At 38.5% G+C, this 14,546-nt stretch overlaps 1 protein-coding gene across 3 annotated transcripts in view; it reads right to left on the minus strand.

The window, feature by feature from the left end:
- The window catches only part of ttc28 (tetratricopeptide repeat domain 28), a 146,174-nt gene that overhangs the window by 129,277 nt on the left and 2,351 nt on the right, over positions 1-14,546 (minus strand). For all 3 annotated transcript variants that reach the window (XM_063477992.1, XM_063477989.1, XM_063477990.1), the window contains exon 2: positions 8,145-8,507. In XM_063477992.1, coding sequence (XP_063334062.1) covers positions 8,145-8,507 — 363 coding nt within the window. The remainder of the gene's footprint in view (positions 1-8,144; positions 8,508-14,546) is intronic.

Here is a 14,546-nt window from a genome sequence, read left to right on the forward strand (position 1 = left end):
GGTAACCTCAGCTCGTCTGATATTTGACTATATTAGCAGCTTGTGCCTGACAGGCGTGTCACTGGAGTGGTGCACACTGAGCCTGCTCTCGTCCCTCAGGACACTTGTGAAGGTCATATTTAGCCAACTGACATAACACTCCTCTATCGCCTCTGAATATTACAGAAGCAAAATCTTCAGAGAGGAGTAAGTACTGATAGCATTCTGCAGAAATTCACACCTTTGGCTCAAACACTGTTATTCAGCAATTAATGCTGGATGATGGAGTGAACAAAGCATCCCTGCATTTTCAACACTCCGGTGCTGAAACAGTTTCATTTATTATCGGCTGGACGACTCCACATTTCAGTCAGGTAACATGTCTCCAGGCTTCCTGTGTAAAATAAAGGCACATGCAGCTTTTCAAGAGTTTCATTAATATACAATTTCATTTTTTGAGTTGATAAGCTGGAACATACAAAAGAGAATTAACCCTGTCTGGCTATGAAATTGTTGAGCTCCACATTTATTAATCTTTTGATGCCTGCACATTGTGTCATGCAAGACTTCGACATTCTCCTCCTAAGAAAGATCATACAGTCTACATGATCATGTTTATTACATGATCATGTAGACTGTATGATCTTTCTGTTTTTTTGTTTTTATTGATACGCTACACGGGAGCCAGCTCAGACAGACAGTTGGTGGTACATATGCCCAGTGAAGCTCCCATGCTTGGCAGCCTGGCAGTGTCACTGGGGCCCTGCCAAACAGATGAGCTTATAATTGTATTTGATTTAATGCGAGGAAAGTATGCATAAGGTTTTACACATTGATTGACAGATTGATCATCCATCAGCATGCATTAGTGGAATGCAGGTGTTTTGTGGCCAGAAATATGATAGCCTGTGAACAAAAGGACATAAATGTTGTTTTATTTCAATTCGGACAGATTTCTGGTACCCTACTTGCAAAAACTACAATAATATGAAGGGTTTTATTGTCTAGAAAATCTGTAGGTAATTATTTTAGTGTTTGGTTCCTCTAGCTCTTGCAGCTGAACTGCTGTTAACAAACACCCAAAATGCTAATTGCATCAACCTCATTAACCTCAGCTGCACAATACAATTAGCATTATTATTATTTTTATTTACGTAGTATTTTTTGTTGTAAGCATTATTTGCATTTTGATCTGCAGGATTCATCCTCATATGTCGCTTTCCCCGTGGTGTCGTCCAGAGTGAGAGAACGATAACTAACATTTTCACACATGAAGAGATGAAGAGTCCGAGACTGACTAACTGAGCAGTTTTGAACTGTATTATGTGTACTATAAAAAAAAGGAGTCTGCAAGCCAGCATACAAATGTTGCTTATATTGTACACATTCCTATCACATTTACAAGAAGTGCTCTCTTTGAAGCTCAAACCCAAACCCGGCTGCCTCCAGAGACTCCCACACAGACATCACAGGAGTCCCAAAGATCTGATTGTTCATTAACCTCAGCCTCTGCCTGGAAATACCAACATACAACCTGTCATTAGTGAGTCATTCAGTCTTGCTGTTTATCTCTCTTCTCTTTTCTCTCAGGTTTTCTTTTTTTCTGCTCTATTACTCCGAGGCTGCTCAATTCCAAATGTTCAGAATGTAAGAAGAAAATCGCAACATCTGTGGCAAGGATGACAAATCCTGAAGCAAAGCCGTACTTCAGTGAAACATAGTTAAGCATTTTTTGAGAGAGAGAAAGAGAGAGAGAATGAACAACAACAAGATACACTAGGTGGACTGTCATTAGATTTTACACACAAAAAAGTGATTTATCAGTTTATCACAGTGATTTATCCCCGGAGAATAATCGCTGTGGTAATCTCGTAACTTTAGCGTCTTTACTTCAATCAGGTTGGCGAAGAACTTTGGGTTAGGAATAAGGTTAAGTTACATTTTAGCCACATGCTAAACAAGCATAGCTTAGCATAGGCCAAAACTGCAACACGTAGAACACTGTTGTTTATTTCAAAATAGCCAAAAGCTAATAATATTTCCATCAGTTTCTATTCAATTTTACATTGTGTATAATGCTAATTAGCAACCATCAGCATGCTAGAAAGAATTGGCTTCTCCTCATTGGCATTCAATTGCAGAATTGAATTTAAAATCCTTCTCCTCACATACCATATCTTGAATAATGAGGCCCATCTTATCTTAAAGACCTCATAATACCATACTGCCCAAATAGAGGACTTCGGTCAGACTGCTGGCTGATTTTTTTTGCTCCAAGAGTATTTAAAGTAGAATGGGAGGCAGAGCCTTCAGCTTTTTGTCCCCTCTTCTGTGGAACCAGCTCCCAGTTTGGATTCAGGTGACCTTTCCTCTTCTTTTTTTTTCAATCATTAAATAATTGCAGTTTGTCTTTGTTTTTTTTTCTTTGAAGACCCAGATGTGCCTCATGGGCACATCTATTTTTTCTGCCTTTGCAAATAAAGAAAGCAAACTAGATCCATTTTTCCAGCTGTCTTAATGTCCTTCCCAAAAATTAACTCTGCGCAGAATATTATCATAATCAATAGAAATGATCTACAGAAATAAGACCCCTGTTGCTTAAAAACAGCTGAGACCAAAATCTTGATCCTGAGATGTTCATTTTTACTTGCTCACAGTCTGATAGCAGTCACACCATGCTGTGTTCAAGTCCAACTGAGTCACTCTTTCATTATCTCCCACTACTCTTATCTATTTCTTTCACTGAAATTCTCTTTGCACAGACAGCCGAGGCACCCAACTGTGTGCAAGGGAGATGTACGCAGAGAGAGGATAAAGGACGCATTAACAAATTGCAGTAGCTAAGCAGGATTGCTGAGACAGCAAGCTATGGTCAAGTCTAGAGTGTATATAAACCAATGCTGCAAGTAGAGAAGTAGAAGCATATCTCCCAATTAATGCCAGGCAATTAGGCCCACTGCTCTTCTAGGCAAAATTAAAAGTCATTACAGTCTGCAGGATATGTATAAGTATGGGTGTGTGTGTGGCACAGAGTAAGCAGCAGGTGATATAGTACTGCTGGTGTGTGCTTTTTCTCCAAATATGTTATCACATTTGCTTTTCATGAAAAGCTGCAAAGTAGCTCCATCTGGCCTTTATCTGCTGATAACGATAAGGAGAAGGGGGGGGGGGGGGAAGCTAGTATGATTATTTAAATAGAGACATAGGCAGACAGTCCTTTACACTCAAAATGTGACATAGCTTACATAGCTTACGGCAATCTAAGCAAACACAATATTCTATCTATTCTATTCTCTGAATTACTGAGTAGTGACAAAAAAAAAAAAAAAAAAGTTGTCCAAGAGGTTGTGAGCGGGGAGTTTCCTGACATATCATTGCTGCTCTCTAGTGGTTGCTGCAAAAACTTGAAATGTAAGAATGATCTCAGTTCCTTTGTCTGTATCTTTCTTTTACTAATGAAATGTTCTGTTTGTACTAAGAATTTATGTGAAATAAATCATTTTTTAAATGACGTACTGATTTATTTCTTAGCAAATGTAAAACCTTTTTAACAATGAAATTCTTAACATATTTATTTTCTTAACAAAAGAAACAAATAATGAATTTAAAAAATAAAGAATAATGAGCTGTTTTTATTTACTTAACTTGTAGTACATATTGACATAATGAAAATTCAGTATTTCACTTAGAGACTAAAACTGTTGAAAAATTTAAGCAAAATGAATAGAAATACAACAAATATCAAAAGGTTTGTTTATTTTTCTGCCAGTTACTTTCATTATCAATTATTTACATTACACTCTTGATTGCTTTTCCTATTAATTGTTTTGTATATTAAATGTCAAAAATAGTGAAAAACATTTTTACACTGCTTCTTTTCACCGTCACCTTTGTTTTTGATTGATTAATTGAATCAGAATTTCAGATCTAGAAGACTTTTTGAAACTGGTCTGAAAAACTATATGCTTGAATACAATGGACAATACCACCAGTGTCTTTGGTGGATGAAAATGATCAAATTGATACACAAAGAAAACAACAGTGTGGTTCAATGTACAGTGGGGCACACAATATGAAATGTCTCCCTGCTGTAGACTGACTCCTCCTTCACCTCACATGCTCTGCAGTAAGTCCTGGATTACCCTACTGACCCACGCTGAGTTCTCCGTGACACAGATTCACTTATAGCACAAAACCAGCAGAGGACATTAAAATCACATCAACACAACGTCGGTCATAGGACCTTAAACTCACCCAGCCAGGGAGGAACCCAAACATGCGGAAATTGAATGTTTTGCCTTGTTTAGATCACATTATAATATAGCCTCTGTCATGTGGGGAAGCTTCCTAAACAGGACATTTTAAGCCCCAAGACCTACTTAAAGAAACAGGGCTGTGCTTTCTCTGCACGTATGTTGGTAATATCTTTGCCCCATGTGGTTGCAGAGTAGTTTCTTAATGACAGGGGAAGCCTGAGCAGTGCGGGGCCAGCTCCACGGCCCTCTGCATAAACAGCCATAGCTGGCTGCCATCTGGTTGGCTCCTACTTCAGAGCAGAGAACCCACTGAATCCTTACTGATCATCTGCACTGATTCCTACATTGAACTGCTGGAGTATGTAGGAACGGTTATGGATTGTAACATCAAACTTATACCCAAATGATTAAAGGCCTGGTATAACCAAACTAACAAAAATCTTAATTCTTGCTTACTTTAGAGGATTTTTAGGGATACAGAAAGCATTGGTTTAATTTAACATATTCTTCTTTTCAGATTTCTGCCACAAATCCAGTGTATAAAGTGTATCCAGTGTATAGTGTAATAAAGAGAGGGACTATTACAAGCAGTACATGTAATATTGATTATTAGTAGTATATTTATAACATTTATAGTGCAATCATTGATTAATTATATCATCAGATAGATCTGATAGTTTTTCACTAATCTATTATTTTCAAGGCCTATGGAGTGTCTCACATACACTCAAATGGCCTTCAAAGTCATTGCATTTTAAATGACTTCACAGTTCCCAGTAACTACACTGCAGCGGTATTTAAAAATTCTTCAAAATTTTTCTTGATGAAAATCTCATTTGATCATTATGATATTTAAAGTTCATATTTCTCAGTTGATTTCTTAAGCAGACCAAAACTAGGCAACTTATCTTTTCCACATTTCTGGGTTTTGTACAATCACTATCAATTCTTACTGTTAATGTAAAGCTTAAAATGTCTCACAAACATCTGTACTGACATTTTTCAAATGCAAGGAAAGAGAACATTTGTTTGGAACTACATTTAGTGACAAATTGATCTGGAATGATTATATGCTATATTTACAAGCAAAGAATGCTTTACCCTACAATAATTAGTCACGATAACTGGACGGACAACAGTTCAACAGTCACTGATATTTTGGAGGGCATGTGCTCAAGCACAAAAAGGGCACATACTGTAAGTAGTATTTTAAAAAGTACATTGCGCACAATAACAAATGTATTAGCTACTTGCTTACTTTTCACAGTCTGACCTTTGGGTGAATTTATCAGAACATTCACTCCTGGAAAGATTGGCAACTGTCTTGAATATTTTAAACTGAATAATCGTTCTCACTAGAATGATGGACTTCCCAGACTGATGGGAAGGTTTATATTCACCATGTTTTCTCTTGCTGGCTCTCTGCGTTTTGAGATTTATAATTTCTGCCTATTTAAAACCCTTTTCCTGCCATCATTGTGCAGTGTTCTGTGTTCTTTGAGCTACATTAGTAAGTCAGTCATTCTTTTGACCCCCTACAATACATCCTGATTTTCTAGAGATGAATTTAGATTTTTGGTTTTGGCTTAACAAACTCTTCAGCAAAAACATTTCCCATCAGCATCATAATCTCAGCTGATCCATAAACGATACCTCATCCAAGATCAGTTATCTAGACTTTAATCTGCTACAATGCCAAGCAGACGTCTTTACTTGTGGGACCCAAAAGTACGGCAGTCTGTGTGGTGAAGCAAAACTTTCCCATACTGCTATAAGCTTAGATATTTGAATAAGTAATGCACCTGTTTTCAGAAAAGAAAAAAAAAAGCTTCTGTGAAAGCACTTAACAACTTCTCAAAAACACACAAAGCCCGTGTGGGCATGACAGAAAACATTCATACGCAAAAGAGCCAGATCTACAAAAGAGAGACACTTTCACAAGAAAGGCTTTCGCTCCTGCAGCAATTTTACGTCTGTGATGTAACTTCATTTGAATCACAAAGAAACAAAAAGCTTTCTTAAATCTTTGCACTGAATGCATGAGAGAGAGAAAAGGACGAAAACAAAATCAAAAATGCAAAGAAGTCCTCCTTTTCTGTACGGTGTTGTTATCCAGATAAACACACAAATATAAGCAACTTTTGACCAGCTACACCCCTCAGTTCCCATGACGGAGTCGACTCATTTTGTGTTTGTGATACAGAGACTGTGTGTTTGAGCCTGTTGTGCCAACAGAAAAGTCGACAGGGGCAGCACTAGGGCAAGCTGTGGGAGGCTCACAGAAAAGAAGAAAAGAAAAAAAGCAGACACCGAGGCCGGGTTGATGAAGAGCCGAAAGAAGGAACTCAAGCAGAAATAAATGCCCCCCCTTCAGAAAGACCCCCTCTTATTGGTAGTTCATTAGTCTTGATCTTGCCTTTGACCCACAGCAAATGCTGCAGCAAGCACACTGCTATGACACCGCCACTATACAAGCACAGACACAGGAATGCTGCTTCTGTTATTGTCTTTAAGTGCCAAACTCAGGCCAAGGCCTAGCCAGGGTTTCAAAAACAAACTAACAACCGTGCAAGGTTTTCACTCACTCACTCACTCACACACACACACACACACACACACACACACACACACACACACACACACACACAAACACCACTTCCGTCCATTCTCTCTCACAGAGAAAGGAAGTGGAGTCGAACTGGCCAAGCCCCAGCTGTCCAGACAGAGGTAGCCTGGCAAACCCAGTCTCCTGCCTGCCTACTTCCTCCTCTGAATGGCTGTAAAAGACTCACAGAGCATTTGCTGTCCTTCAGTGCTCACTGTTTTGTAAGATGTAGAGAGCCACTTCAAGTGTAAAGAAGTACTTAAATGTACTTTCTGCGATGCACAAGAGTAATAGTCTCAACCCTAATTTTTACGTGATCACATTTTGTCCCCCGCCTCTGTTTTGTTTTTAGGGCAAACCCAATAGAAGTTTTGCTCTCTGGGACTCAGAAGTTACATTGTGGGCCCCTCTTTGCTTAGTGAACATCTGCCTACATTTTCCATCAGTATTTATCCCCACAGTGGGCTGCCCACTGTGGGTCATGTGGCTCTGGCCATAGTGCCCCCACATGAGACCCAAAGAAGCATGTTGCTGGGTGTTAGCACCATTGTTTCCTTCACTAACAATGCTGGGATTGTGATATAGTAAGAAAAAATGTGTGATAGCTGAGAAACCTACTTGTTACATACTTGTTCAATATCCAAAATATGATCTTTGTACAACAGGGAAAAAAATAGTACTGATACATTAGCAGTGAACGTAAATAGTCCATCTCTCTATCATCACTGTCATCACAATGTTTCTCCTAATCCTTGCATATTTACAGGGACATCTCTGAGATCCATGTGTGTGCTGTCCTTTTAAACAGCTGCCAAACAAAGAAAGACTATAAAGGACAAGCTTTAACAACATGTTATAAAAAGCACAACAAGCAGGCTGCAGCATCTAAATAGTAGACCTCTGTTCAGCTGTCACACACTGTTAAAAATTCAAACTCTAGAAAAACACACCATCTGACGAGATTTTGAAAGGAAAGAGAGAAAATAAGGGTCTGGTTCGTTCTGAGCTGCACGCAGATCATTAAAGTCCAAGTTCAAAAATGAACTTGATCAAAGATCACCATCACATGACAACCTGTGCATAAACTCCTCCAAAATGAGGCTGAGCTTTCACAGAGGATAACATATTGATTCTAAGTGTTTATAGTTAGCTGTTTTTTTGCTTTTCAGTATACACACAAGACACTTTAATGTGATGACTCAGCCATACATCCTTCTCACATCCATTTAAGAAAGTCTCAGGAACAGCAACTTTACCACAATCTCATTTGAAATGTGTGATTGGCCAAGGGTCCAACCTCTTACCTTGGGCCATTTGGGGTTGATGAGTCGTGCTTTGATTGCATCATCCAACGCGGTGCTGTACTGGCCCAGTCTCAGATATGCTGCAGAGCGGTTACTGTACAAAATGCAGTTTTGGGGATCGGCAGTCAGGGCTTCACTGTAAAGGCGAACAGCCAGTTCAAATTCCCCCTGCTGGCAGGCCTGATTACTGCGACGCACCCGCTCGAGAAATTCAGCTTTGCTAAGGGCTGGGGGTCCAGTGCCAGACAGTCGATCGGCTCTTTTTACCATCTGGGCTGAAAGGATCACAGGTGCAGGAGAAGAGGTCGATGAAGAAGAAGAGTCGGTGGTCCTGCTGGTGGAGCGAGAACCAAAAAGAGAGAACTGAGGAGAGAAGAAGCAAAAGGGAGGAGAAAAAAGGAGAAAGGGGAAGAGCAGGGTTAAATGTCTTGCAACTAGAGAAAAAATCTTTATTATACTCACTGTTTGACATAAAATTTTTGGCAAATGAAATAATAAACCATTATCACCATTAACAAATGAATTCATTACTTCATTCACTCATATTTATATAGTGCCAACTTTTTATTTGAAGGTAGAGACCCTGCATAGAAAAAAACTGATCATGTGCCAATAACCATGAAACAGCAGGTCTTCCTGTCTTAATGGGCAGAAACTCTTTTAGTAGCATTTGTAGGATCAATCGCAATGATGATTATCATGAAAGCATATTGTCAATCAAATAGATGAGTTATAAAATCGATTCGCCTAGCATGCAGTGTTGTGAAAGGAGAAGTATACAAACTGTCAAAACAGTTTTCCATATCAGGATGTAAGCATGTTTTTAATGCATGTTCAGCATTTTAACAAGACACCCTGTGGGGATTGATTATCTTATGGAGCCAGCCTCAAGTGGCCATTAGAGGAACTGAGATTTGTGACATTTGGTGTTGGGTTCAAATTTCATTTCCAAAGGTAGCTGCTTTGGGTTTCCCCATCTCCCACTGATGAATATCATTGCTCCTCAGACATCACCTCTACAAAACAACTGTGATGCTGTTCATTTTAATAGTCTAAATGCTTCATTTAATTATTGCTTAACTGGTGAACTTGTACTAATTATTCATATTATTATATTGCAGTGGTTTGCACATTCAAATAACAAGTGAAACATTCCTGGTTTAATCCCTGGAGGAGCCTGACCCTGAACTGCATAGGTGGAATTAAATTGATGGATGTTACCATGGTAAACATAGATGTTAATATCAGGAAGTTTAGTATTTTCATTGCATAGCCCTTTTAGTGGAAAAAGGGTGGAGTGCCAACTCCGGGTCAGGGACAAGACCCTGCCCCAAGTGGAGGAGTTTAAGTCTCTCGGGGTCTTGTTCACGAGTGATGGGAGAAGGGAGCGGGAGATCGACAGACAGATTGGTGCAGCGGCCGCAGTGATGCGGACACTGTACCGGTCTGTTGTGGTGAAGAGAGAGCTGAGTGTAAAAGCAAAGCTCTCAATTTACCGGTCGATCTACGCCCCTACCCTCACCTATGGTCACGAGCTGTGGGTAGTGACCGAAAGAACGAGATCGCGAATACAAGCGGCGGAAATGGACTTCCTCCGAAGGGTGACTGGCCTCTCCCTTAGAGATGGGGTGAGAAGTTCGGCCATTCGGGAGGATGACTACAGTATGTTACCAAAAGCACCAGAAAAAACTATTTCATATAGTATTTTTGGATGCTAGTATTTGTGTGTTTTATAAAGGCATCGGGTGATTTGTTTATAATTTGGGTGCACTATTATTGGGTGTAGCAGATATTTCAAAACTCACTGAACTGAGGTACATAGGAGCAAAGGGTGACATGTACAAAAGTTGATCCCAGCTATCACATATTTTTAGCTGTTTCAATAAAAAAAGCTGTTCACAGTGTTGTTTCAAAAGAAAATGTTCTTTCCAGTGCTATTACAAAAGTTATTAAAAAAAAAAAAAAAAAAACCTTCCTGCATGCAGATTTCTATCCAACACAACACCAAACTGAAGCTGTTTCATTTGCATGATACGATCCAGTAGTTATTAGCAAATGGGATACCAAACTAGTGCCAGCACTTTTTCTTTCTGCACACAGGTACCAGCTTGAATTCCTCCAAGAGTTACAGAGACAGAAAGGAGGAAAGTCAGAGACTTAGTAAGATACAGGCTCTGTTCTTCTTGTTAGTTTCCGTCTCTGAAACTTTGTGTAAAATGTGCACACTGAAGTTCCCTTTCTGTAGCTTTAACATTGAAATGCTGCCTCCCTCTCTGATCTGGTGTTTCCAAATTTGTCCTTTCACCAGTGCTTACACGAAGGCTTTCATTATCTCTCTCTATTTCTTTTCACACACACACACACACACACACACACACACACACACACACACACACACACACACACACAGAATTGTTTGGATACGCATTTAAAATATGCAGACTGGAGGGATTCCTAAAACTTGCAAATGCATCACCCAACAGTGGATTGAGAGGCGTAAAGGAAATGAAGGTTTTTGGAAGTGTACTGATTATTCACCTCATAGACTTGAAGAGGGCAGAAATGTATGCATATATCACATGAGTGACATAAGAACTAACACTGATTTATTTCTTGAAGAATATTGTCTCATTAATTAATATCTGCTGATAAAGTAAAACATGAAATAAATATATGTATTTATAAGTAAGCTGACTCAGTAAACAAATGGAATTAAATGCATTATAAAAACTTTTTACAGATCAAATATTCATAATAAACTTTAAAAAATAACATAAAACAGTTGAGGAGAACATTGCATTGACAAATTTACTGACTTGAACTTATATTTACATGTATTCATGTCAATTATCCTTTTTATTTTAGTATCCTTTGCTTTTAACTCCAAACCATGTTAGCCACTTCAGTCAGCTGTGTTTCTTGTTCCTGCTGCTTATAAAAAATAAGGTAAAAGAGCTTTTGTGTTTAAAGACTATCAGACTGGAACAATTTACCTGTTGAGAACAAACCATTTTCATTACTTGCATGGCTTCTCTTCCTACTTTGAGAAGCAGTCGTCCTGTTTACTTTTTTTATTAAAATATTTTTGATTCTTTGCCATCTACCTGTATGGGGTTTTTTTTCCATTTACTTACTTTTACATTAAGAGCATGGTAGTGATTTGTGATGGCTTTAAAAGGACTTTTAATGATTTCATTGAACTGTTCTTTTCCAGAGTGAAATGATTGTAAGGCATACATCTTTAATGATTTTAATGACATGAATTTGAACTGAGAGACGATTTAAATTTGTTGGTCTCATGGCACAGACCCACCTTGTACGTGTAGTCTACGAGTTTTCAATAGGGTTGAGCTTGGGGCTTTGGGAGGGCCATTCTGGAAACTTAATGAATGCCTACTTTATTCGGTTCAATTCAATTCAATTTTATTTATATAGCATCAAATCACAACAACCGTTGCCTCAAGCTGCTTTATATTGTAAGGTAAAGACCCTACAATAATACAAAGAAAACAGAGAAATCCTAATAGTCATATGACTCCCTATGAGCAAGCATTTTGGCAACAGTGGGAAGGAAAAACTTCCTTTTAACGGGAAGAAACCTCTGGAGGAACCAGGGTCAACGAGGGGTGGCCATCTGCTGCGATCAGTTGGGGGTGAGCGGATGAAGACAGGAGAGCAGTTTTGATGCGTGTTGTGATTATTATCATGTTAGAAAAACTTGTGTCCAAGTTTCAATCATCTAACTGCTGATTTAAGGTGAAACTCAGTCCTTTTTTATTATTTCATCCACTTTGTGCAATGTACCAGTACCACTGGCAACAAAACAGCCCCAGATCATGATGAATTTAGATTCACTACCACCATGATGCTTGAAAGCTGGTACAGTGCAAGTACAGTACAAGTTTGAAAGCCTAACCTTTACTCTGTGGCTTGTCCACACGAGCAGCTACAAATTTCAATCAAGTTTGAGGGTGTCGAGTTTTGTTCAGGGGTTTCTCCATCACTATCAATCTGCCACTCCCATCATTCATGACCCTGAGATACTTAAACTCCTTCACTTTGGTCAGCAACTCATCCGTGAACCAGAGTGGGGACTTCACCCTTTTCCTGCTGAGAACCATAGCCTTGGACTTGGAGGTGCTAATTGTCATTCTCGCCACTTCATTCTCACAAGAGCATCACCTGATGATGCCAAAGTGGATGCCTTATGCCACTTGGCTCTGCCTAAAAGTTCTGTCTGAAAAATTCTGAAGAGAATCGGTCACAAAATAAATTCAAATGTGTGCATCCAATTCTTGTTTTTTAAAGTAATTAAAGAGGTATGCTGTGCAACCATTCCACTATATAAAATGCAGTGTTTGAAGAAATCACTAAAAGCTCCAAGTTCCCATGAGATTCATGCCCATGATTAATGCATGCAAACCTCTGACCACAGCTACATATATATTAGGACCTGTCTGAAAACAAGATGCTGCTGCTGTGTGCCCATGTGCTGTAAAGATTAAAGTCTGATTAAAGTCTCAGTGTAAGCCACAGTTTAGAAGAGCACTGCTATACACAAGTTTCCACATAACAACAATGTGTGAAAATGCTGATTTCCATTGTTTTTCTCTTTTATTACATTATTTTCATTAATGTGCCAGGTTGTTATGAGGCTCTAGTTCTGATATGACGAATGTTACATAAAACACACCTTGTTTTATTTACAGGTAAATAAAGAATATCACATACAGTATTGTCTGTACTGAACTAAAACTGTTCCTGAACTTGAATGCAACTAGTAGAGTGCAAGAAGAAAAACTACTCTAAGTGGACTTCTGCATTCATACACATTCCACTGATAGCTGTGTTATACACATTGTTGTGTTACACTATTCTTAAACAGAGCTCTGGCTTAACTGAAACTTATCTGTAATATTATATTACATTGTATTTTACACATTATTATTATATATTATTATTATATTGTCTTTTACACAATATATATATTTTACACAATATGGAGTAGCCGCACTGTTGTGTGGCTGCACCTGTGTGTAAAATATTTTGTTTCCAAATGGAGAGGATATGTTTGTGTATGAGTGAAAACTGGAAAATAGAAACCTGGAGTCTAATGTTTTAAATGGTTAAGTGCATATTTGGCTAATCACTCAATACAAAAACAATCCTGCCAGTTCATCTAAAGCATAGGTGTCAAACTCTGGCCCACGGGCCAAATTTGGCCCGCAGCCTAATTACATTTGGCCCGCGAAGCCATACCAAATTACTATTAGAGCTGGGCTACTGGTATTATACAGCTAATATATATATTGTTTAGTATTAAGCTTTGCTTGTTCCATATTCAGTTTTTCAGCAAAACATGTTTGAGTCCATAAGAAAACATTCATTCTTATATCTAGAGGAAGATTTTTTTTTTCAATAAATATTAATGTTAGCCCGCGACTTTGTTCCAGTTTTGAATTTTGGCCCACTGTTTGAGTTTGACACCCCTGATCTAAAGGATCAGTTATGATCACCTTGTTTTTATATCTGTTTTTAAATCTATCTGTGATATTTTAGTCACCAGAGCTTACTTACATTTCCCTGAATGCAGATTGTTTTTTCTAATCTTTCCAATCTTTCTATAGCTATTTACATATAAACTACCGTATAAATGAAAATCTACTCGAGTTGGCTGGAGGTTTGACCATGTAGGTTCACCTCAGTCTCGCATTACAGACTTGTGTGTCTACATGTTTAAATGCAGAGGTTTGTTGGTCTGGAGTATTCAGGTGTGTTAACACAATGACACAATTTTTGCAGGAATAGATGTCCCAACAAATTCACACCAATGTGAGACCATGCAAAGAAACTGCAACAAAACAAAACAAAATGTTAAAGTTCTTGACAGTAGAATTATAAAAAGAAAGAACAAGCATGGCTAATGCTGCCAAATGGTGTGTTCTACAATAATAATAATAATTATTATTATTATTATTATTATTATTATTATTATTATGGGCCATACTTTTTTTCATATGACTTGCATTAGCATTTCTGGTTTGTAGAGGAGCAGAGTTGAGTCATCTGTTTGTTTCATGTTCCTGTAGCAGCTTATTAATAATGTTGCTGCTTACACACAGACACACCCACACACATACACACACACAGCTGTCCCAGTGTGTAGTCAGTAGCACCAACTCACTCAGGAGACAGGTTATCAGAAGTGTCACTGCTGATATGTACTTTCTGTATTCGGCTGTAGAGCAAAAACTACAACACACACACACACACACACACACACACACACACACACACACACTACAGAAGAAAGTGTCAGGTTGCATTCCAGAAGTTTACAAAGAATTTATTTTTGAGGAACAACACTGCCAAACGACAGGAACACAACATGAATATCCTGTG

Source organism: Pelmatolapia mariae, linkage group LG7 (assembly GCF_036321145.2).
Source record: "Pelmatolapia mariae isolate MD_Pm_ZW linkage group LG7, Pm_UMD_F_2, whole genome shotgun sequence".
Classification (NCBI taxonomy): Eukaryota; Metazoa; Chordata; class Actinopteri; order Cichliformes; family Cichlidae; genus Pelmatolapia; species Pelmatolapia mariae.